The sequence below is a fragment of the Microcaecilia unicolor genome, chromosome 2 (genome assembly GCF_901765095.1).
Source record: "Microcaecilia unicolor chromosome 2, aMicUni1.1, whole genome shotgun sequence".
NCBI classification, from domain to species: domain Eukaryota; kingdom Metazoa; phylum Chordata; class Amphibia; order Gymnophiona; family Siphonopidae; genus Microcaecilia; species Microcaecilia unicolor.
Genome location: NC_044032.1, coordinates 559,322,722 through 559,346,758, shown reverse-complemented (window position 1 = coordinate 559,346,758; position 24,037 = coordinate 559,322,722). Strand labels below are relative to the sequence as shown.

At 45.3% G+C, this 24,037-nt stretch overlaps 1 protein-coding gene across 6 annotated transcripts in view; it reads right to left on the bottom strand.

Annotated features, from left to right (window-relative positions):
* LOC115461542 (multifunctional protein ADE2) overlaps nt 1-24,037 on the bottom strand; it is a 192,274-nt gene that overhangs the window by 116,364 nt on the left and 51,873 nt on the right. For 3 of the 6 annotated variants that reach the window (XM_030191416.1, XM_030191419.1, XM_030191420.1), the window contains exons 3-6: nt 21,989-22,426; nt 20,524-20,676; nt 20,307-20,402; nt 720-791 (exon numbers count right to left, since the gene is read on the bottom strand). In XM_030191416.1, coding sequence (XP_030047276.1) covers nt 720-791; nt 20,307-20,402; nt 20,524-20,676; nt 21,989-22,426 — 759 coding nt within the window. The remainder of the gene's footprint in view (nt 1-719; nt 792-20,306; nt 20,403-20,523; nt 20,677-21,988; nt 22,427-24,037) is intronic. The other 3 variants (XM_030191418.1, XM_030191421.1, XM_030191417.1) reach the window with 2 other exon arrangements.

Below are 24,037 nucleotides of genomic sequence, written 5' to 3'. Positions count from 1 at the left end.
CTGATTCATCCTACACCAGTGGCTGCCATTTTCCAAAATGGCGGTGCTGGAGGCAGGAGTGGGTGGGTTAAGGGGTAGGGATGCAGATAGACACCAGGGAGGTTTTTTTGTTTTAGTTTGGTCAGGGTTAGGTGGGAGGAAGGGGTGCCACTAGACTACCAGGGATATTTAATGTTGGGGGGAGGGAGTCAGTAGGAGGTAGGGGGCCCACTAGACTACCCTGAATTTTTTTTTTAGTTTAGGGGCAGTGATGTCAGGTCAGGGAGGGGGGCCACTAGACTACCAGAAAAAAATTGGGGCCAATGCAGAAACTTATCGAGGATTGGGAGTACAGATTGGGGGATTTTCCCTAACACTTCTACAACACTTCAGACCTGGCAATAGATTTCTTGCACTGTAGGCATCCTCTCACAGGTCTGAGGCTTCTCTTTATTAATGTGGATTTGCTAATAGCCTCTTTAACATGTATTTCAATATGCTGAGTGCTGATATCTACCTTATGAGTTAATCTAAGCGCTGAGCCCCTTTCTAAATTGTGCATCCATAACAAGCACACACAAGGCTTGTCAACACTGTGCTGCAGCCCATGGTAGCTTTCTCCATCGGCCCCTCAGGCTGGCGTACTAACATTTTACAGATAAAGAGAGTATTTGGGCACAGTGGAAAGATATTCATTTCCCTCACCTTCTCTCTCAATAGCAAGTTAATCAGTTACTCACTTGTCCTGAGTGCTATGTTTGCTAGAGCTGGAATGGCCAGATCCTCTGAAACGGAGCTTCTCGATTCTTCATCTAGCAGGACATAGGGTTAGAGGCATAAACACATCAGAGTAATAGAACTGATACAGTTCAGATTTATAGCTTAGGTATTTATCATTGTGTATGTGGACATTAGAGAGTGATGTGGGGACAAAGATTTGTCCCCATTCCTTCCCATCCCCACCCTATCCCCGCAGTCAAGCAAACTTTGTAACTCCACCCCCTCACCCATCCCTGCATTCTCCATCCCTGTCCCTGTCACCATCCCTATAGTCTTAAATTTCTTTCCTGCATCTCCCCGCTTAAAGCTGAAAGGACGATTTTATGCAATTTTATGGGCCTAACTTGCATTGTAAATAATAGTTTAAAAGACAAATAACAATATTTAATACTGATGATGAAACACTAATAATAATAATAATATAGTTCTTTTTTTAATCCATGAAGAAACAGTAAATCATTGACTGTCTCCGCCCACTGCCCAATGTTGACATTTGTCAGAAACCTTCAAGGGGATATATCTATACATGCCTTCCTTGACATGCCCTGGAAATAAAGGGCTGGCTAGCTGGGCTGGTTTGCCTGGCTGGCTAGTTTGGTTGGCTGGGCTGAGCTTGGCTGACTAGATAGCTGGCCTTTTCAGGGCAGGAAAGAAGCCTACGCTGCCTCTGCTCTGCCCAGTACTGCCCTGATGATCTAGTGGCCTCTTCAGGGCAAGAAAGAAGCCCACTCTTTGCTGCCTGCTGCCACCACTCTGCCCAATACCACTGCTTCTTCAAAATGTCTGCCAAGACTTCCGATTGAAGTTTCAGTAGCCATTTTGAAGAGGCAGCCCTATTGGGTAGAGCAGCAGCAGCAGACAAGAAAGAGGGGGCTTCTTTTCTGCCCCAAAGAGGCCACTAGACCAGGGCATTTTTAGATAGGCGCGGGGGGAGGGGACAGGGCCAGACCTTTCTCCGCATTGGTGCAGGGATAAAGTAAGGGCGGTCCCTGCTCCTGCGGCACTACTGCGTAACATCATACCATTACCATGGTAGTACCGCAAAAATTTTAAAAATCCCCATCAACGTGTCACTCTCTAGGGTACACAGAGTAATAGTAGGTCTTGACAAATCAGGAATGACCAAAATGGAACATCTAGTCTGCCAAGTAAGATGGTTAGGACTGTAACTACTGCTCTGAGCAAGTTATGCCCCACGTCTTTTTTAGGGTTCTAACTGCAAATTCTCCGCCCCATGTATTTTCTGAATACATGAATTTAGGGGCCCTTTTACTAAAACACACTTGAATCTGGGCTTACCAAGTTTTATCAAGGAATTTTCCAGCCCAGTAAGCCCAGATTCAATACAACACATTTTAGCTTTATAAAAAAAAAAAAAAAAAAAAAAGCACTTTTAAGCAGGTTGTTTGCTAATGCAGCCACCAGCACACCTGCTACTTGCTGAAGTTAACACAGAATCACTTACCACTTCCTATTTAGGAGGAGCTACTTGCTCCTGTGTTAACACTATGTTATCCGGTTAGCAAGCAATAATCAGACTATGCTAGTCAGATAGCACAGAAATGCTCACTCTCCATCCACGAATAATCCCCCCATCTATAAAAATATTTTTTTAAAACAGTTAACACACATTTAGCAAGCAATAGCAGGAAAATTACCACAAAACACTTTACTGTGTTTTGTGGTAAGCTTTTCTCACATGCTAAGCACTCGTTAGGGCTTCATGCCCTTTAGTAAAAGGGCCCCTTAATTCACTGCTATTCTGAGTGAAGGTGCCCAATGCTCAGTTTCTTTCGTCTTACGATTAAGACAACCTGTGTATCTATTGTCTTTTTTTTTTGTCTCCATCGCTTTATCCTCCACCACATCCTCTTTGCATAAAGAAATATTTCTTGACCTTGGTTCTGAATCTTCCTCCTTGCAACTTTACATCATGCTCCCAAGTTCTACAGTGTCCCCTGTTTTGGAAAAAGGTTTTGTTTCTTGGGCATTAATAGCTTGCAATACTGTGGGCCTACTTGGCTCTTGTGGTTTCGGTTCACAGGTATGCAGTGAAGATGTATGCAATAGCCTTTGCTCCTTCCCTCTGGGTCCTCTTAACCCCACTATGGCCCTGCCTTTTATAGTTCCTGGTTTTGGCTCCACCCTTCCCATCTCACTTCCTCCCTGGGAGGGGCCAAGGGTTTTAAGGTGGCTCACAGTACCTGAGGGATCCTTCTTATGGGTGAGGTGCAGTGTTCTGTATACCCCCTCACATACCATCCTCCTCAGCTCAACCGTGCCTGGTTGAGCGCCTACCATATCAGAGTCCACCTCCCAAGATAAAAAAAATTAGCATTATAATGCTCTCAGCCCGCCTGACGTCTCCACCCTAAAGGTAAAGGGTTGAAAGCTGAGGAACCAGCACATAATGCATGCGTTTGAGTCTTTATGGCGAGCCATCCACTGAAGGGTTGATGGTCGGTGACCAGTAGGAAATGTTGCCTCAATAAATAATATTGGAACGTCTCCAGGGCCCATCTAACAGCTAGGGCTTCCTTTTCAATTAACACATAATTCTTCTCTCTTGGGAATAGCTTCTAGCTAATATAGGCCACCGGGTGGTCTTCTCCGTCCACCTCCTGGGACAGAACGACCCCGAATCCAACTTCTGATGCATCAGTCTGTGTAATAAAGGGCCGGTTGAAGTCCAGGCTAGCACTGGCTCTGAGCAAATTGCCCCTCTTCTGGGTCTGGAAGACAGCATCCAGCTCTTCAGTCCATTATATATTTTCCAGAGTCGTCTTCTGCAGGAAGTGGGTTAGTGGTTCTGCTTTTTCAACAAACCCCAAAATAAACTGGCGGTAATAACCAACAAGCCTGAGGAAGGTTCATACCTATTTCTTTATCTGGGGTACTGGTACCTGGGTGATTGCCTCTACCTTCCAGATCTGGGGTCTCCCTTGTCCTTTCCCGACCAAATACCCCAGGTACTGGACTTCTTGTCCTCCTAAGAATGTTTGGCACTTGATATACTGCCTTTTCTACAAAGAGGTGAAAGCAGTTTATAATCACAATAATAAAAATAAAATCACAGTAACGATAAAAAAATTACAACAAAAGACAAGAACTACAATTATACAGAGGAAAGACACATTCAACAAGAAATCCAGTCATACAACTCAAACTGTATAGTTAAAATAATAGGCAAGGTTGTTTTGTAGCTGTACATGAGGGATTGTGATATTGCATAAATATGCGTGTGTTTGTTCCTAGTCATGCATCAAAAGGTTATATAATCTGAAAGTCAGTTAATTGTATAACTTACTAGTGGAGCATAACCACAAAGGCATGGTATGGTTGCATTTTCAATATGGTAATACTAGAGCCCAACTGAGGAACTGGTTATTTTGAGTTAGTCTTCACTGGACCAAACTTACTTTCTTTGTGCCATCACCATCCAGTTGGATAGTCAGTGCCTTAAAATGCAGAGTGTAAAGGATTTTTTTTAATGTGACATTTATATCCCACATTATCCCAAGCAAACTCGGGTTCAATGTGTCTTACATATGGAAATACAGTGAGATAGAATAATACAATTCAGTAACATCATGACGTTGATGGATATGTCTGAAACATTTAACAAAGTTGAGATTAGCATACATACTCAACTGGGTATTTAAAAGTCTATCCTTTAACGATGCCACATGTTCAGAAATCATAGCCATTAGAGACAGTTGTTCAAACATTATCACATGAACATACCAGAACAGGCATCCACACACACACTGCAAAAGTAAACAACAACTTTTACAGCACAACATAGTTTATACCAAATTGTTTAATCACTCTTGGTTTCACCTTTGAGTTTAACAAGCAATAGCATGTCCATGTAAGGTCTAGATAAATGAATTAAAACAATCAAAGTTTAAAGCAAATGCCCATAATATGTAATACTTGGTAGCAATAATTAAACAGTGATGGGATATTCACATAGCAGGCTGCCAACAGATTTATTTTCCACTGAACATAATTAACTTTGCATGAACTTGGTGGCTAAAAGTATTATGCTTGCTACTTTACATTTTGGTAGTGTATAGTTTGCGTAATAAAATCATACTCATCTATATACAAACACATAGACGGGACACAAAGATTAAAAAAAAAAAAAAAGCCTTTTACAATCAAATAGACTTGAAGAAGAAATAAATATATACAACAGAACTGGACAACACTGCCACATTTAGACTGACTCTGGACAAAACTTCTGCATGAAGGAAGCTTGTCTCTCGTTATTCAATACCTGTCTGAAATAGTAGTAGTAAAAAAAAAATCAAGTGCATTTTGATAATATACCACTGCATTCCACAAAACAAAAGGAGCAAGTTCCCACATACCACAGGAACAAAATATGTTAAATGCTCCCAGGTTTTAACCTGATTAATTTAAAAAAAACCCAAACATTGTACTTATAAATAGAAACTCTGAATGTTAAGCACCTGAATCTCATAAAATGTCGTCTGTTTTGGTGGCCCTTTACTAGGTAAAAACATCTCTGCATGAATACAGGGAGTCCCTATAATCAGCCCCTCCAAATGATTTAGAACTAATTATTACTCTAACCAATGAAACTGATACTTCCTGTGTATATCTATATACTACACAAGCCAGCATGTTTGAAAATATGTGAGATCAAATAAAAATGCTATCAACATAAAGAACGACAACGTGGATGCAGCAGCTGATAGATTGCTTTGTTTTGGGTGTATGACAGCAGCGCGGGGGAGACAGCTTCAGCTTTTTGACATCATGCCATCTCCTGTTCTCAATCTAACCTCCTTGTGTGTGATCCATCTGTAAAAAAAAGTCTAAAGCTCTGAGTCTTTGCTATCTGTACACCTAGTACAGTGATGGCGAACCTTTCAGAGACTGAGTGCCCAAACAGCAACCCAAAATCTAATTATTTATTGCAAAGTGCCAACAGAGCAATTTAACCTGAATAACAGAACTTTAAAAGCATTTGGCATGCTTTTGAATAATTAATGTGATTTTTGCTGTTGCATGCATGCTGATAACTGTCTTCCCTTCCCTCCCCTCCACCCATCCATGTACTACTACTACTACTATTATTTAGCATTTCTATAGCGCTACAAGGCGTACGCAGCACTGCACAAACATAGAAGAAAGACAGTCCCTGCTCAAAGAGCTTACAATCTAATAGACAAAAATAAAGTAAGCAAATCAAGTCAATTAATGTGTACAGGAAGGAGGAGAGGAGGCCAGCAAGAAGCAGATTGCAAGAGTCTAAACGAGAGGTGACAAGGGTGTGTCCAGCAACCCTCCTCTCTCCTGTCCTCCCCTCCATCCACCTATGTCCAGCAACCCTCCTCTCCCCTGCCCTCCTCCATCCATGTCCAGCAACCCTCCTCTCCCCTGCCCTCCCCTCCATCCATCCATACCCAGCGACAGTGGCGTAGCAAGGAGGGGGGCGGTCCCGGGTGTCAGCTCAAGGGGGGGTGCTCCCTGCCAGCTCCCCCCTGGGTGCAGCATGATGACACCCCCCCTCGGCACATCAACACCCCTAGACCCAGTGCCTACCCTCAGCTCCGTCCAACCAGCTCCCGCACCCTATCTTTAAAGAAATCTCGGTAGCCGTGGCGAGGCGAAGCGCCTCGCGCCTGCATGTAAAAGAAGTGTGGATCGTCTCATCGGGCCTTCCCTCACTCTGTCTATCCCGCCCTCCGCTGACGCAACTTCCTATTTTCGCAAGGGCAGGACAGAGTGAGGGAAGGCCCGATGAGACGATCCACACTTCTTTTACATGCAGGCGCGAGGCGCTGCACCTCGCCTCGCCACGGCTTTTGAGATTTCTTTAAAGGTAGGGTGCGGGAGCTGGTTGGACGGAGTTGATAGGCACTGGGTCGGGGGGGATGTCATCGTGCTGCACACGGGGGGGAGGGGTTGCAACAGCGAACTGCCCCAGGTGGCAGCCCCCCTTGCTATGCCACTGCCCAGTGATTCTCTTCTCTCCCCTGCCCTCCTGCTCCCATCCATGCCCTGCATGTAAATCTTTTTTATTACCTCCATCGAAGCGACCGCGTCTTTGAAAGCCCTGCCCTTCTCTAGCCTTCCCTTCGTGAGTTTGTTCCCTCAGAGTCAGTCCCGCCCTCGCGGAAATGATGTCAGAAGGCGGGACTGACTCTGAGGGAACGAACTCACAAAGGGAAGGCTAGAGACGGGCAGGGCTTTCAAAGACACGGCCACTTCGACGGAGGTAATCAGCGCCGACGGGGAGGACATGCTAGGGGATGTTGGGTGGGTGGGCCTGGAGGGAAAGTGGCTGGGCCTGGGCCCGTCCAAGCCCACCCATGGCTATGCCCCTGGCGACGGCGCGCGTGGCAACAGAGAGGGCTAAATATATGTATTAACTTAAATGCCTATTTAAATGTTTAATATGGTTGCTGCTGATGGAAATTGACCCCTTTATTTCTACAGTTGTCACTAACATAACTGGTTGCCTTGTCAAATTGATACAATGCAAAAATTGTACCATGTGTATCCAAAATGCCAGAGCATAATTCTGAGAACTTTTTCCCATCCAAAACCCTTTCTGGAATTTATACTGCCTATGTAGAAGTAGGAGAAATTGTCATTAGACCAGGATCATATTTGATCTTAAGTCCATACAACTTGGTAATACTGCTGTGTCACATAGGAGCCGACTCTGTGGGTGCTTGAGCATCCTCAATATTGAGGAAATTCCTTGTATGTGTCCAGGGAGGGGTTATTTCCACTGGGCTTAGCACCCTCAATAATTTTGAAAAGGTGGCTCCTATGCTGTGTCAAATACATTTAGTACAAGCACAATGTGAAATGGATATATGACATGAGAGGCCAAAGGCTGTAATTTATCTTCATTGGTCTGTTACATTGGTAAAGACAAATTGGTTAGCCACATTCTTGGGCAGGGTTCTCCAGACTGCAGCCTTTGGAGCTCATTTTTGTAGCCCACCGCTCTTTCCTCCTCATGTCTCTATCTGGTCCTGAAGAAAGTTTACATTTTTTGTTTGATGGTGGCAAAGGCAAGAAGGCTGAGGATCCTAGATGTCACTAGCCAAAGATACAATTGTAGTATGGAATCGAAAGTTGGCAAACCAAGGTGGGGGGGGGGGGGGGGCACTCCCTCTGAGCTCCACAACTAATTGCACCGATTTTATTTATAAAGTATATTTGGTGCAGCACTGAATGTATAAGTGCTTTTTGAATATTGATCTCTTATGTTTATCTGATTATGTTGCTTCTTTTTGTCACGGCCATGGCCATGCTCCCACATCCCAACTCAACCTTTCCTTCCGGGGGTCAGGCTCTGTGGTTCTCCAGACTGCCTCCCTGGCACTACGTTCCTCCTGCACTGATGCCTCTGCTGCCTGCTTCCCTGTTTTCCAAGCCTCACTCCAGAGATTATCCAAGCCTCAGTCTGATGTCCCAGTAATCTAGCCTCTCTCTCTGGTGCCCTTGCTGTGTTCTTCAGTGCATTCCAAGCTTCATTCCAGGGCACCAGAGGTTGTTACACCATCAGTGAGGACCTTTCTAAGGAACCATGGGACTCTCAGGCATTGACTTTGCAACAAGGTTTTGGGGGGGACACCGGTGCCGGAAAGAATATTTGAAGCGGGGGAGTCGGAGAAACTAAACGAATTCTCTGTAACCTTGGAGGATGTAATGGGTCAGTTCAGCAAGCTGAAGAGTAGTAAATCACCGGGACCTGATGGTATTCATCCCAGAGTATTAATAGAACTAAAAAATGAACTTGCGGAGCTACTGTTAGAAATATGCAATCTGTCCCTAAAATCGAGTGTAGTACCGGAAGACTGGAGGGTAGCCAATGTTACTCCGATTTTTAAGAAGGGTTCCAGAGGAGATCCGGGAAATTATAGACCGGTGAGTCTGACGTCGGTGCCGGGCAAGATGGTGGAGGCTATTATTAAGAATAAAATTGCAGAGCATATACAAAAACATGGACTGATGAGACAAAGTCAGCACGGATTTAGTGAAGGGAAGTCTTGCCTCACCAATCTAATGCATTTTTTTGAGGGGGTAAGCAAACATGTGGACAATGGGGAGCCGGTTGATATTGTATATCTGGATTTTCAGAAGGTGTTTGACAAAGTGCCGCACGAAAGACTCCTGAAGAAATTGCAGAGTCATGGAATCGGAGGTAGGGTATTATTATGGATTAAGAACTGGTTGAAAGATAGGAAGCAGAGAGTAGGATTGCGTGGCCAGTATTCTCAGTGGAGGAGGGTAGTTAGTGGGGTCCCGCAGGGGTCTGTGCTGGGTCCGTTGCTTTTTAATGTATTTATAAATGACCTAGAGATGGGAATAACTAGTGAGGTAATTAAATTCGCCGATGACACAAAATTATTCAGGGTCGTCAAGTCGCAGGAGGAATGTGAACGATTACAGGAGGACCTTGCGAGACTGGGAGATTGGGCGTGCAAGTGGCAGATGAAGTTCAATGTTGACAAGTGCAAAGTGATGCATGTGGGTAAGAGGAACCCGAATTATAGCTACGTCTTGCAAGGTTCCGCGTTAGGAGTTACGGATCAAGAAAGGGATCTGGGTGTCGTCGTCGATGATACGCTGAAACCTTCTGCTCAGTGTGCTGCTGCGGCTAGGAAAGCGAATAGAATGTTGGGTGTTATTAGGAAGGGTATGGAGTCCAGGTGTGCGGATGTTATAATGCCGTTGTATCGCTCCATGGTGCGACCGCACCTGGAGTATTGTGTTCAGTACTGGTCTCCGTATCTCAAAAAAGATATAGTAGAATTGGAAAAGGTACAGCGAAGGGCGACGAAAATGATAGTGGGGATGGGACGACTTTCCTATGAAGAGAGGCTGAGAAGGCTAGGGCTTTTTAGCTTGGAGAAGAGACGGCTGAGAGGAGATATGATAGAAGTGTATAAAATAATGAGTAGAATGGATCGGGTGGATGTGAAGCGACTGTTCACGCTATCCAAAAATACTAGGACTAGAGGGCATGAGTTGAAGCTACAGTGTGGTAAATTTAAAACGAATCGGAGAAAATTTTTCTTCACCCAACGTGTAATTAGACTCTGGAATTCGTTGCCGGAGAACGTGGTACGGGCGGTTAGCTTGACGGAGTTTAAAAAGGGGTTAGATAGATTCCTAAAGGACAAGTCCATAGACCGCTATTAAATGGACTTGGAAAAATTCCGCATTTTTAGGTATAACTTGTCTGGAATGTTTTTACGTTTGGGGAGCGTGCCAGGTGCCCTTGACCTGGATTGGCCACTGTCGGTGACAGGATGCTGGGCTAGATGGACCTTTGGTCTTTCCCAGTATGGCACTACTTATGTACTTATGTTCTTATGTACTTATGCCATTGTGTGTGCCTGGTCTTGTGTTTCTCCTATTTGGATTTAACCTGCTTTTCCTGACCTCTGCTCCAGTTCCAGCCCTGCTTGTCTTCAGCACTAGTTTCAGCCTTGCTTGCCTCCAGCTCCAGCTTTGCCCATCTCCAGCCCCAGTTCTGCTCGTCTACTGCTCCAGCCCTGTCTTGCCTGGTTTCTGCCTTAGTGCTCTGTTCTGCCTGTACAGGCTGCGGCCCAAGGGCTCACCTTTCCTGAGATCGTAACACTTTTTACCCAGATCCAAAATAATATCTGTTGTTCCTCTATAAAATCTTATCCATTGTAATAATGCACAATCTGTAGTAATGGGGTTGTTCCAGCTTATGTTTCTAGAGTGCTACCAGTGTATAAACTACGACAGGAATTGCGATCTGAAACATCAAGACAATTGGTTATTCTCCAAGAACAAGCTAGCTGGCTGTCGTATTCTCACAGCTGGGTGATGTCACCCGACGGAGCCCGGTTCAGATGCTAAATAGTAAGATTAATAACTTTCACTTGTGGTGAAAAATGGCCGCATTCCCAAATTTTGTTGTAATAGACGCAAGCTATGGCCATTACCACTGGAGCCCTTACCACCACCTATTTAGGAGACAGTAAGGGCTTCCGTGCTATTCAGGTAGCACACAGTAATGTGCTTGTGTTACCCGATTAGCACAGGCAAGCCTACTCTTCGTCCATGAGTATACGACCCACGCTGGAAAATAAAAAATATTTTCCAGTATGGGATTAGCACATGCTAAGTAGAAAACTACCACAGGACGCCTCAGTGTGTCTCGTGGTAGTGCTCTTTTAGTGTGTGGGTGGCCCGCATTAGGCCTACCATGCCTTAGTAAAAGGGCCCCTTAGTTTTAATTGTAAATCACCTAGATTTGGTTGTGACCAAGACTGGCGAACATATAAATGCCTGTTTAAATTAAAAAAAAAGTTTTGCAGCAGCCTCTAAGCAAGGTAATTCTACAAAATATCTTTCACACATATGTCAGAAAATGCACGTAAAAAGTCTCTTTTAAAATTACCTCAGGCAGAAAAGTAGGCACAATAATAATGTACATACTTTCATGTTGTCTGGGAGTAGGGGAATTCCTGGAAGGAATTTGGGCACAGTATAGGCACAATCACAATGTATGTGAGTATTTGATAAAATACATACACTCATGTTTATTTCATACATGAAAATTACAATTCCTGAGTAGCAATATATGTCCAGGGCTTCAGCTTAGCCACAGTTTTTACAGGTTTTGTGCTAATGTTTTACAACATATAGCTGTCTATGAGGGCTGTCAGCATCACTTTATGCTGTACGAGGCCCTAAGAGTTAGCCTTACTGAGGCTTCAGGGCCTACTCTGTGTCAGCTTAAGACCTCTGGGAGAGCAGCTCTGACATTCCCTCCTCCCCTCATAGTCTGATCCCTGGGAATGTCAGTGAAAGACAGGCTGTCTCCTAACACCTATGCTTCTGAGCAATATAACAAACCAGAACCACTGCTCAGGAAAAACAACAGAAATAAACCACTTTCTCCATAAACTAAGCCTTCACTTCCTGGGTGAATCAGGAGACATAAGAGCAAAAGCAAACCAAATTATATCACAGACCAGGTGCATGGGAAAAGAGTTGTTATGTAAACCCAGAGAGGCAGGGATAGAGAACAGACATGCTGACACACACATCCACACCCCCCTTCCAACTGCATCCATTCCACACACAACAGCCCCTCTGCTCAGCACAGGCATTCAACTCACAGCCCCCTGCTCAGCATAGACATGCTGACCGACAGGCAGACCTTGTATTATCTTTCTGCCCTAAGTACTATAAGCTGGCTTCTGGATAAAATACCTTTGGCTAAGCGATGCTTGTGTGTTGTATTATTGTACTACGAACACACTGCCCCTAAGAAGTGGACCTGGGGACCAAGGAAAGGAACTTATAACCAGACAAAGCCAAAGGTTGTCATCTGACCTCTGGGGGCTGTAACTAACAAGGGCCTGTTGCTAAGGTGTGCTAACAGCTTTAGCGCACGTTAAATGATAATACACCCATAGGAATATAATGGGTGTCTTATTTAGCACACACTAAATCCATTAGAGCACCTTAGTAAAAAGACCCCTATGTGGGGGGGGGGGGGGGGGGGGGGGGTTCAGTAAGCTTGGAAAAGATGTTTTTTTGGAGTGCCCTGTTATAAGTCTCCTCTCTGTCAGTTTGAATAATGCCACTGAAAATTTCCTTTAACTGCTCCAGGGTGGAGTCAGGGCATTTTATATGGATAGTGCTGTTCTGGAAAAGCCTATGAATGGGGATACAGCTTTGGGAACTGCCCTTCCACAGCACTTACACAAAAGAACTACAGATTCTTCTCTGGTACCAGGAATTTATAAGTGAAATTATTAAGGGCCTCTTTTACAAAGCCGAACTACCGAGACTTGGTGTGGCAAATGAGAGGAAGCCCATTCAATTCCTATGGGGTTCCTCTCATTTGCCGCATGGGAATCGCTAGCGCGGCTTTGTAAAAGAAACCCTAAGCCATTTAGTATAGATTCTGCATTATTGCAATGGATAAGATAATATAGAGAGAAAACAGATATCAGTTATATAGGTAAAAATAGCTGTTCTAGGGCCAACATACTCAGATAAACATAAGAGATCAATATTCAAAAAGCACTTATACATTCAGCCCTGCACCTTCGGGGTGGCAGCCTGAAGGAGTATGCAGTTACTGGAAGTCTAGCCCAGATGATATTGAAGTATCAGGAGTGTGAAATCTGCTCTGGGTTCTAATTACGCTGCAGGATGGGCATGTATAAAGATCAATGCAGTGAAGCCATCAGTTAAATAAATGTTCCAGAGCTCCCCCTCCCCAACCCCGGATAGCAGGACCGGGTTACAATGTCATCTCCCTGGGATAGGAGAAGGGCAGAGCTCTAGAAACACCTGGCAGTCCTCAACTCTAGAAAAGGGTTTTGCAGACAAACAGAAAGAGAGAGAAGGAAGCTGGCCAGCTGGGAGAGAGTAAGCAGGCTACCTAACACAGGGAAACGAAGACCCCAAAGTATAAGCTGGACCAGAGTCAAATATTCCCTAAAGGCGGGTGGAAAGCTAGGAATGCGGCTAAGCCTAGCCTGATGGGAAGTGTAGGGAGAGACCCAGCCTGAAATGGAGTGGCCTGAGTGGGACCACATGAAGGTATCGTACAAGAAGGTTTTCCCTGAAATGTTTTGGGACCTTTTGGAACTGGTTATGGACTTTTAGTTTTGGCTTCTTTTGTTGTTATCTGAAAGTACTGGAACATTTTGGTTGAAATAAAAGAGAAAAACCTGGACTGGATCAGTTTGTGGCCTTGACTTGGAGTTATAGACTAAGCTGGGGGTAGGAAGCCTGAGGAGCGCTGAGCCCGGGGTTTTGTCACACTAGCATATTACAATGTGTGTTTTCTGAAAGGTAAAATACATAGAAAAGAAACCTTAATACACAATAGACTTATTTTATTTAGGAAATCATTGAAAACAATGCTATTTGAGAAGTTTTTAATAGTAAGGATTATGAAAAACTAGGAAAAAAGGCCCGTTTCTGAGAGAAATGAAACGGGCACTAGCAAGGTTCTTGTCTGTCCCCTGCCCCCGCTCTCCAGCGACGCGGCGTTTGTCATCTGTCCCCTGCCCCCCCTCTCCAGCCACCCAGCGATTCTCCACTGTCCCCTGCCCCCCCCCCCCCCGTAGCGACGGAGCGATTCTCTTCCGTCCCCTGCCCTCTCCCCCCTGCAGGCACACACCGATTGTTCCTTCGAGTTGGAGGGTTCTCTCCCCTGCCCCCCCTCTCCAGGCACCCAGCAATTGTCCTCTGTCCCTTGCCCCCCTCTCCAGGCACCCAGTGATTGTCATCTGTCCCCTGCCCCCCTGTCCAGCCACCCAGCGATTCTGCACTGTCCCTTGCCCTCCCTGTAGCCAGGGAGCGATTCTGTTCCCTCCCCTGCTCCCTCCCCCCTGCAGGCACACACCGATTCTCCCTCTTTGTTTTTCACCTGATGGACGGCGGTCCGCTCCCTGTTCTGGCGTTCTCCCTGCAGCCCATGTGGGCGATTCTCCCTCTTTGTTTGTCAGCTGATCAACGGCGGTGCGCTCCCTGTTCTGGCTCTCTCCCTGCAGGCCATGTCCTCTTTCTTTTTCAGCTGTTTGACGGTGGTGCACTTCCTGCTGTGGCGCACTCCCTGCAGCCCATTTGGTGAGTGTGAGTGCTCCACCCTCGACGTCATAACGTTGTGACGCGAGGGCGGGGCACACACCTATGGAAGTTCCAGCATACGTTGGAGGTGCGTTTTATATAGAGAGATTAATTTTCATTTAAATTGTGTTACTTACATTTTCTTAATTGTACTATGAAAACCTTCTATAACTTTATAAGGTGTTTGCAGTACAGAAATATTTTTTAGAGTAGTTTCAAATTTATTTCATACTTCCTATCCCGCACTAAAGACATACCATCTAGGTGGCTTACAGGCAAAAAAAAAATTAAAAAATGAGAGAAGTGAGTTAGATAAAACAATACAGTGTAGGGGTGAGGGGTAGAGCGATTTCAGATAGGAAAGATGGGGGGGGGGGGGGGGGGGGGGTCATACAGAAGGTAGCACTGGTGTCTCTCAATGATCACATACAGGGACTAGTCTGTGGTGGAAGTAGTTCAGGGAAAAGCATCCCGAAATAGAAAAGATTTTGGATCAACTTTAAATTGTGTGAGAGAAGTTTGTAAATGGAGATGAGAAGGCAATTAGTTCCATAATGAGGGTCCTTGAAATGTGAAAATAAAATCCGTGGTGTGCTCATGAAGTATCTCTTTATGACTGGGTTAGATTAGATTAAACTTTATGCAAATATAACATTATACGAATTTCTTATATCGACAGTGAGGATTGACAGAATTAGGAACCTATGGCTCGGACAAAACAGCAGCAATGTTCACCCACTACTTGTATAGCTAAGCAGATTAATTTGGGAGAGGCTTAGCTGTTTGAACAGCAGATGAATATCACTATTGTACAATTCTATAAACCATTTTTGCTGATACAATGCTGATCTACATGTTTAAACTAGGCTCTTGTCTTGAGCTATAACTGATAAAAAAAAGAAGTGAGCTAAACCCAAAATCCCCTCCCTTCAAAATACTGACTGGTATAAATGCACATGCCATGACATGAAGGTGTGTATTTTTCCAGTTGGAATGTAGAGGGACAAGGTTTGGGCGGAGTTTGCAAGTATGTGCTTAGATTACAAAATACAATAATCTATGCATTTACTTGTACAATCCAAGCTCGAGAGCAGCTGTACGTGACCACACCTCCAAGCGCAGGTGAAACCCGGGGTTGTCCGGCCGCCAAGTAGAACCTGGTCCAAGTACCGGGCTCGGCAGTGCTCTACTTGGTACAAGAACACACAGGTCTGACAACCCTCTATATACCATCATCAAATATTCATGTATTTCCAGCATGCACAAAGCAGGAGCAGTCAGTCATTTCAGAAAAAGCAATAATAACAATTCCATAAGCCATGCCTAAAATAAGGAGCCAATCATACGCCCATAAATACAGAATAGCAATAGCATTATAGCTGCACTGTGCACTTACTTACACATGTAACAGATGCCATTAATTGGCCGTTACCTGCATAATCAATGTGTATCCTTACTAAGTGGTATATAATGTGGGGGGGGGGGGGGGGGGGGGGACGAGGGAAGGAGGTAGTGGAACACACTGGAACACCAGTCTTTCTAGTAAATGAAAATAAATGGCACTGGAAAATTAATTACCTTAAAAAAAACAATTCTGGTTTGTCTGCTCGCTGTGTCCTCTGTCCTCCTGTGACCGTGTTGTTGTGTGTCCACTTCTGGCTGGCTCCTGGACCTGCTCCACCTGTCCTGGACTAATCCTGGCCTAGCAGCAGGGACTCGACAGGAGGAGACTTGGTGAGTTGGTGCAAGTGGGACTGCCTGGGAGAGGGAGACCACCATCTGCAGGCAGCAGCAGGATTATAATTTTATTTTTTCCAGGCCGGCCCATCCAGCAGCCCTGCACCGCTCTGGCAGCTACTCAGTCAGTTATGTACTGACTTCTTTCTCAACAGCGGGGCCAGAGAGCCTGAAAGCCGCCAGTAGACCGCAACACGCCATCAGGGACAACCCCATCATCCACCACGACCTGGAGGAGCAGCAGCAGGCACTAGCCCCGCCCGCAGCGCAACCGCCACGTGTTGTCATTACTTAGGGACCATCCAGGCTGGCCACGCCACCCATGTGGCACATATGCACAGGAGGAGCGACTCAGCAACTCGCATCGCGAGCAGAGGAAAGCACAGGAAACCATTTGCGCTGCTGCAGCCTCCACCTCCACCTACGGTTCTGCCAGTGGAGGGGGGGTGGTGGTGATGATGCTGTTTCACTATCACATCCTATATAATAAAACGCACCTCCAACGTTCTGAAGCCGAGAAAGTGAAGCCTTCAAGCCTTGAAGCATTCCTGCAACGTTCCGTTACTACGGCTTCAGAACGTTGGAGGTGCATTTTATTATATAGGATGTGCTTGGTGCTTTTCTGTAGCACATGGGGGGAATTTAATATATGCTGATTAAAGCGGGGGGGGGGGGCAGGGGAGATAGGACAATCGCTGGGTGGCTGGAGGGGGGATAGGGGAGAGAAGAGAATCGCTGGGTGGCTGGGGGGGGGGCAGGGGAGATAGATCACTGGGTGGCTGGAGGAGGAGGCAGGGGAGAGAGAAGGTTCGCTGGGTGGCTGGAGGGGGGCAAGGGAAAAACGAATCGCTGGGTGGCTGGAGGGGAGGCAAGGGAAAAAGGAAAATCGCTAGGTGGCTGGAGGGGGGCAGGGGACACAGAAGAATCGCTGGGTGGCTGGAGGGGGGGCAGGGGACACAGGACAATTGCTGGGTGGCTGGAGGCGAGGCAGGGGAGACAGGACAATCGCTGGGTGGCTGGAAGGGGGCAGGGGAGAGGAGAATCGCTGGGTGGCTGGAGGGGGGGCATGGAACACAGGAGACTCGCTGGGTGGCTGGAGGGGGAGCAGGGGACAGAGGAGACTCGCTGGGGGCAGGGGAGAGAGGAGAATCGCTGGGTGGCTGGAGGGGGGGCAGGTAACAGAGGAGAATCGCTGGGTGGCTGGAGGGGGAGCAGGGGAGAAAGGAGAATCGCAGGGTGGCTGGAGGGGGGACAGAGGAGACACACTTGCACCCAGCAGTCTCACTCTCTCTCTGTCACACACACTCGCACATTCACTCTATCTCTCTCTCACACAGTCAATCTCACACATACTCTCTCAAACATACACACTCCAAGGAAAACCTTGCTAGCGCCCGTTTCATTTGTGTCAGAAAAGGGCTTGTTTTACCAGTTTTCAATAATGAGGGTCAGGCAAGTTCTCTTCTGTCCCTGGTGATTGAAAACAATATTGAAGCACCGCCCCCCACTGGCAGCAATGCAGCTGGAGGATACCCACTCAGCTTAGAGGGAACAGATCTATCCTGTGACACTTTTCTCATAAAACATAACTTTGGTACAAAGAACTTGCCACCCCCCCCCCCATGGGCCCAATGCTCCCCCTGGAGCATAATGAGTCAACCCAACTCTCAAATAGCTTGGGATTCTTTCAGGCTATGAAAAATCTGAGCTTTCATGGCATCAGAATTACAGATGGGTATCTTTTCCAGTTGAATGAAATATATATGTTTGCATAGGTGTGGAGCCATCAGCATGGAAGAAGCACAAAAACAGACTGGCAGATCCAAAGTGAACAGGAGAAAAGTGTGAGAGGGTATTAGGAGAAGTGGTGTTTTTCTAGTATTTATCCTATAGACACCAGGAGCAATATAAAGGTACCTAGCCACCATATAAAGATCAGTAGATGTCTTGTCTGCTCATCTTTCAGATATTCAGTGGCCCTATCCATTTATGTAGGACTGCTGAATACATGGCCCTAAACTTAAATAGATAAATGAGGACAACTTTTGAGTAGTCTTACAAATGAGTAAAGTTATCTAGGTAGAGCTGAATATCGGAGCTCTCTCTACATTTTTGGCCCTACATCCCAGAGCACTTCTTGGCCTACCTCTGAAATTTTGTTTTTAAAGACAGGATTTATGCAATCAACTGTAAAGTTAACAACATAGATCCTTTGAATATCAACCCCACCCATTACATTTGCATCAGGATTGTTTTAGTGGTGTTTATTCATTAAATCCTAAACTCAGAAGCCCTCTCACTACTCTGTCTATAGCTCTCGGACTCTTGGCAGGCTTCTGCCATACACTCATCATCTTGAAGTGAATCTTCTGAAATTCAGGACCTTTGTCATAGCTAAGGCAATGCTCATATTCATTTATTTATTTGTAACATTTATATCCCACATTTTCCCACCCATTAGCAGGCTCAATGGGGCTTACATAATACCGTAAAGGCGATATGCATTCACAGTTACAAAGTTCACTGTCTTTCAACCTACAAATGTTATTTATTTATTTGGATTTATTTACCGCCTTTTTGAAGGAATTCACTCAAGGCGGTGTACAGAAAGAATAAGTTAAATATAAGCAATAGACAATTACAACAGTCAAAATATTCAAACAACAACAAAGTATGGCATAGCAGGGGCGTAGCTGCTATGGGGCCACGGGGGCCAGGGCCCCCGTAGATTTGGCCCTGGACCACCTTGCCAATGACCCTCTCAATCCCCCCTCCCGCTGTCAACCTGCCGTCGCCATCTGCTACCTTTGCTGGGGAGGGACCCCAACCCCCGCCAGCCGAAGTCTTCTTGCTTCATTTGGTTTCTGAGTCTGTCTGACGTCCTGCACATACACAACGTGCAGGACGTCAGACAGACTCAGAAACCAAACGAAGCAAGAAGACTTTGGCTGGCGGGGGTTGGGGTCCCCCACCAGCAAAGGCAGGCGACGTCACGGCCACGGCGGGCCGGGGGTCGTTGGCAGGCGGGCTACAGTTGCTGGAGGTGGTTCTGGCGGCGGCGGGGGGGTGTCGGCAATGGCAGGCAGGCAGCAGCGGAAATGGCGGCGGGAGGGGGGGGGGGCTAAAATGTGCCCCCTCACCTCGGATCTGGACCCCCCTAACGGCAAAGTCCAGATACGCCCCTGTGGCATAGTATGCTACATTATAATGCCAACACAATACAAAATAAAACATTTTAATAGACAGCATAGGGTGTAAGCAAAGTTGGAACTTATAGATTGATAAGATAAAGTAACAGGAGTATGAAAATAAGGGACTAGTTAAAGACAGTTGTAAATTTTCACCAGTTCTGAAAGGGAAAATGTGAGCATGTCTTCCCTTTGAAAACTGTCCTGGAAGAAAGTACACACCACAATTTGCATCTACATTCTCTGCAGCTACTTTTTCTATGGAAAATAGCTTGTGCAGTTTTAACAATGCAAAATATGGCATTTCTTCTCCTGACCCAATCCTATGCCCACGAACACCTCTGCAGAGTGTATGGAAAAACCTGAACACTGCACAGCAATGCACATACACTAAACCACATGAATGGTAGGCACTTTTCAGGGAAATGGATTTTCAGTGTCGCTACCACTATGGTTCAGTTCTGATCAGGGACTGCATGTAATAACTGCCAAATGTTCTAGCTGAAAAAAAATGAGCTGTTACTACTGCTGCTTTATGCAAAAAAAGGAGGGAAGGGATTTGGAGAAGAAAAGCCCCTACTTAGAAAGTCAAAAACAAGCTAAAGGAGTAGGAGTGGACCAATGGTCTTCCACTGCAACAATCAGAGGACACCAGAGGATGAAATTAGTTATTTATTGATGTGAACAAATAAAAGTCCACACAAAGGGGCCACTGGCAACTACAATCCAAACACTAATCCACTGAGGAGGACAAGTAAACACAGATGTACTCAAATGGACTTGACGTGGGCCTGTGTTTCGGTGAGGAACGCCTGCATTTAGTCAGGTTTATACTTGTAACTTTATTTTCTTTTTTTGTAATATTTCCTTGTATTGTTTATGTATATACCCTGGCGATTTTCTTTCAAAGATGTTGTTTTTTGTCTTTGTAAACGTTAATTGTCATAAATACAAAAATTTTAAAAAGAGAATATTAAATCTCACTCCACTCACCTAAGTCGATAGCTTCCTTTTTTATATGCACGATCCCTGGATCTTCCAAGATGTTACTTCCATAGTGATCTTCATCTAAATCAGCAGGGGGTTCATCTGTGTGAGTACATACACAAAGTGATAGCATACCCAACATCATTCTGTCAGCCTACAACATTGCTTAAAGGCCTGACTACAGTGACATCACTCACTGCACAAAGTACATCTGGACACTCACCTACATCAGAACTTTCCTTCTTGATTTCAATGGCTCTGGGATCTTCAGACACACTACTGACAGATTCTTCTTCAGCTCCATCTCCTGGCATTCCTGCATAAACATGCCCATTGGGTTGAGGCACAGAGCAGCATCCAGGTTGCTGTAGTGTTCCTGTGTTTAGAAGTTTTGTTAGAAAGGTAACAAACACAGATGTCTCCATAGGTTTTTGGAGCTCAGAGAGAAACATCCAAGTCTTCTGGGGTCAAGAATGGCTCTTGGGAGCCCCTTACACTACCGACCACACATGGAGGCCCACTAAAACACACTATGGACAGGGCCTAGAAACCAATACCAAAATGTGAACACACAGTCATCAAAATGGTACTCCTTACTACTTAACAAAATAATGGAGGAAAAGGCCTCAGACCACTGCAGTGCGCATGAGGTGTTTTTCAGTTTTAGCAACCAGCTAGCAAAAATATATCATAGGCCAAAAACCTCCAAACATCTAAGTGGATCTGTGCAACATATGCATTAATGTTACTGTACACCGCCTTAAGTGAATGATTTCAAAAAGGTGGTAAATAAATAAATAAATGTGTTTGTGTGTGTGTGACAGAACAGCGCTTAACGCATTCATCCCCAATGATCAGTGCCCAGCGCGACAAAGATTGGGTCGCTGGCCGCGACAAACCCTATGCCAGCTCCGAGCTGGCGTTAGGGTTTGCAGATCATTGGGGAGGAATGGTGAGCCCTGTCCAGCATGCATTTGCATGCTGGCAGACCCCCATTCCCCCCTACAGCAAACCTGTCAGCGAGAGCAGTTGAGGACGTCCAAAATTTGGACGTTTCTGTGACGGGGCAGTTGAGGACTTCCAAAATTCTATGTTTCTATGAGAAAGACGTCTTTCTCATAGAAACATCCAATTTTGGACGTCCTTAACTGCCCATTGCAGAAATGTCCAAATTTTGGACGTCCTCAACTGCCTCATTGCTATACCTCTGATGCCCCCTTGAAATTTGGCCGTCCCTGCAACAGGGCAGTTGAGGATGTCCATCTTCTGATTTAAAGATGGGCGTCCGTCTCTTTTCATTGGTCTCCAGCCCAGACCTGTCAAACAAGGGTGGGAGGATTGTGCTGAGCGCATGCTCAGGCACAATTCTCCCGCACTTCCACCCCATAATCAGAGATAATTGCGCTGCTTAAATTTGCATGCATTATCTCTGATCATAGGTCTAATAGCGCCCCGCACTGTTCTAGCGCTATTTTAAAGCGCTGTTTGGGACAGTGCGGGGCTTTTGATCATCTGCCTGTGAGTGTGCTAAATTCAACTTAAAATAACCCCTCCCTGAACAAGAAGTGCACTCTACATAACTAGGGAAACTAATCAGCATTTCAGCTTCTGGCTCTGTACATGCCGCACAAAAGCTCTTGTGTCACCAGATACACCACAGCACAGAAAAATTTATGCACAACTCTTACCCGGGGAGTTGTTTTCTGTTCTCAAATCTGTCTGGGCCATGGATCCCTCTCTCTCGTCCATGTCCAATCGGCTTGATTGCCCTGCAGCTTTGTGGCCCAAAATAGTGTCCAGTTCATTGAAAAATTTCATGGTCTTCCTGGTGTTCCCCGAGTCGTGAGCTTTTTTCACCGTGTTGTACTCATGCTTCAGGTTTTTGTACTTGGTCCTGCACTGCTTCCAGTCCCTGTCTATCCCAAGCTCCTGAAGCATGGCCGCGATGTGCTCGAAGATCCTTTTATTTCGCACACTTCCTTCTAGCTGCCGCTGGATGTTTCTGTCAGACCATAAGCGGATCAGAGCTCGAACCTCGTCCAGGGTCCAGTGCTTGCCTCCTTCATTTGCTACGGATGGAATGAAAAGCGCATTACTTGAAGACTCCAGTACTGGCCTTGGAGGACCTGAAGCAGGCAGGGGAGAGGCAGGCAAGACAAGAGGAAAAAAGCATTTTATTGCTTGTCCTAACCCCTCCTAATAAGAGAATAGTTTCATAAACAGATTGCTTAACTTGTGTAGCAAATATGTGCACAGGTTATACCATAGTGCAAGGGAACCTATCTACATACCTTTCCCTCTGACAATTACCCTGTAAAAACATTACAAATCTCCTGGCTCAGTTTGGATTAATGTACACACATACAGGCTGTGTGTGCACACCTTTACCCATATACCCCCTAATTCTATAACTGGTTGCCTAATGTGGGCAAAAAAAGAGTAGAGGCTGGCTGAAGGACAATCCAACACAAGAGATGGTGTTTTCAAAGATGCTTTATTTGCTGCTTGGACACAAGGGAACTCTCTCCGGTAGCGCTCTTTCTGAGCGGACGCCTTTGAGCTTCCTTGGTTGTTCAGAATTTCCTTTCGAACTATATTGTGACCCCTGAGGCAGGCGTTCTGCAATGCTGAAACACAGACCGTGTCAGTTCCCTTGTGCCCAAGCAGCAAATAAAGCATCTTTTAAAGCATCATCTCCTGTGTTGGATTGTCCTTCGGCCAGCCTCTACTCTTTTTTGCTTGCACTGTTCGCATAGAGTTTCTCCTGTTTGATGTGCCTGCCTAATGAAGGCACCACTTACACCGCTGCATTTTAGAATACTGTCATTAACACGGGTCAGCGCTAACCCATGTAAGGATGGACTATTGTTTGCCAAAAATAGTGTGTTCCCCACACATACCCCCCCCCCCCCCCAATTCTATAATTTTACACAGCCAATTTTATGCTTAGGGGTGAATTCTATATATGGCACCGAAAAAAGTGCTGTCCTATAAGCCACGCTTAAAGTCTGCCATGGTTTACAGAATAGCACTTACACCCAAGACTCACGCCTAAGGTACCATTTGCACCAACTGAAGTGTGGTGCAAATGAATGCGCCTAAATTAGGTGCATATCCCCGTTATTCTATAATAATGCACATAAATGCTAGGAAAGCCCATGTTCCATCCATGACCCTCCCACTTCCATGCCCCTTGTTTTTTACTCGCGTGTAAAATTTAGGCATGTAAGTTCCAATTGAATTTAATGAGGACAAATAATTCCTGGTTAAAATGCCACTTATTGGCACTAATTGGCTTGTTATTCAATTAAATTGTGTGCGCAAATTGGACTTGCATCCAAATTTACGTGCGCATTTTTGGGTGACTTTTATAGAATTAGGAGTTACCCCTGGACTCTATATACAGTGCCTTAATTTCCACACGGAAATGGAAGTGTATTCTATAAAAATGCACATAACTTAACTAATCAGTGCCGTTAATTGGGTGTTAACAAGCAATTATCAACACTAACTGGCATTATGATTTACGCGCACAACTCACTACGTGTATTCTGTAAAAAAATAAGTACCTGAATATATGTAAACCGCTTTGAATGTAGTTGCAAAAACCTCAGAAAGGCGGTATATCAAGTCCCATTTCCCTTACTTTAGAGAATACACCTAGGCATATTTTTTTTCTGCTTGGAATTTACAGGCACCATATATAGAATCTATAAGTTATAGAATAGCATTAGTTA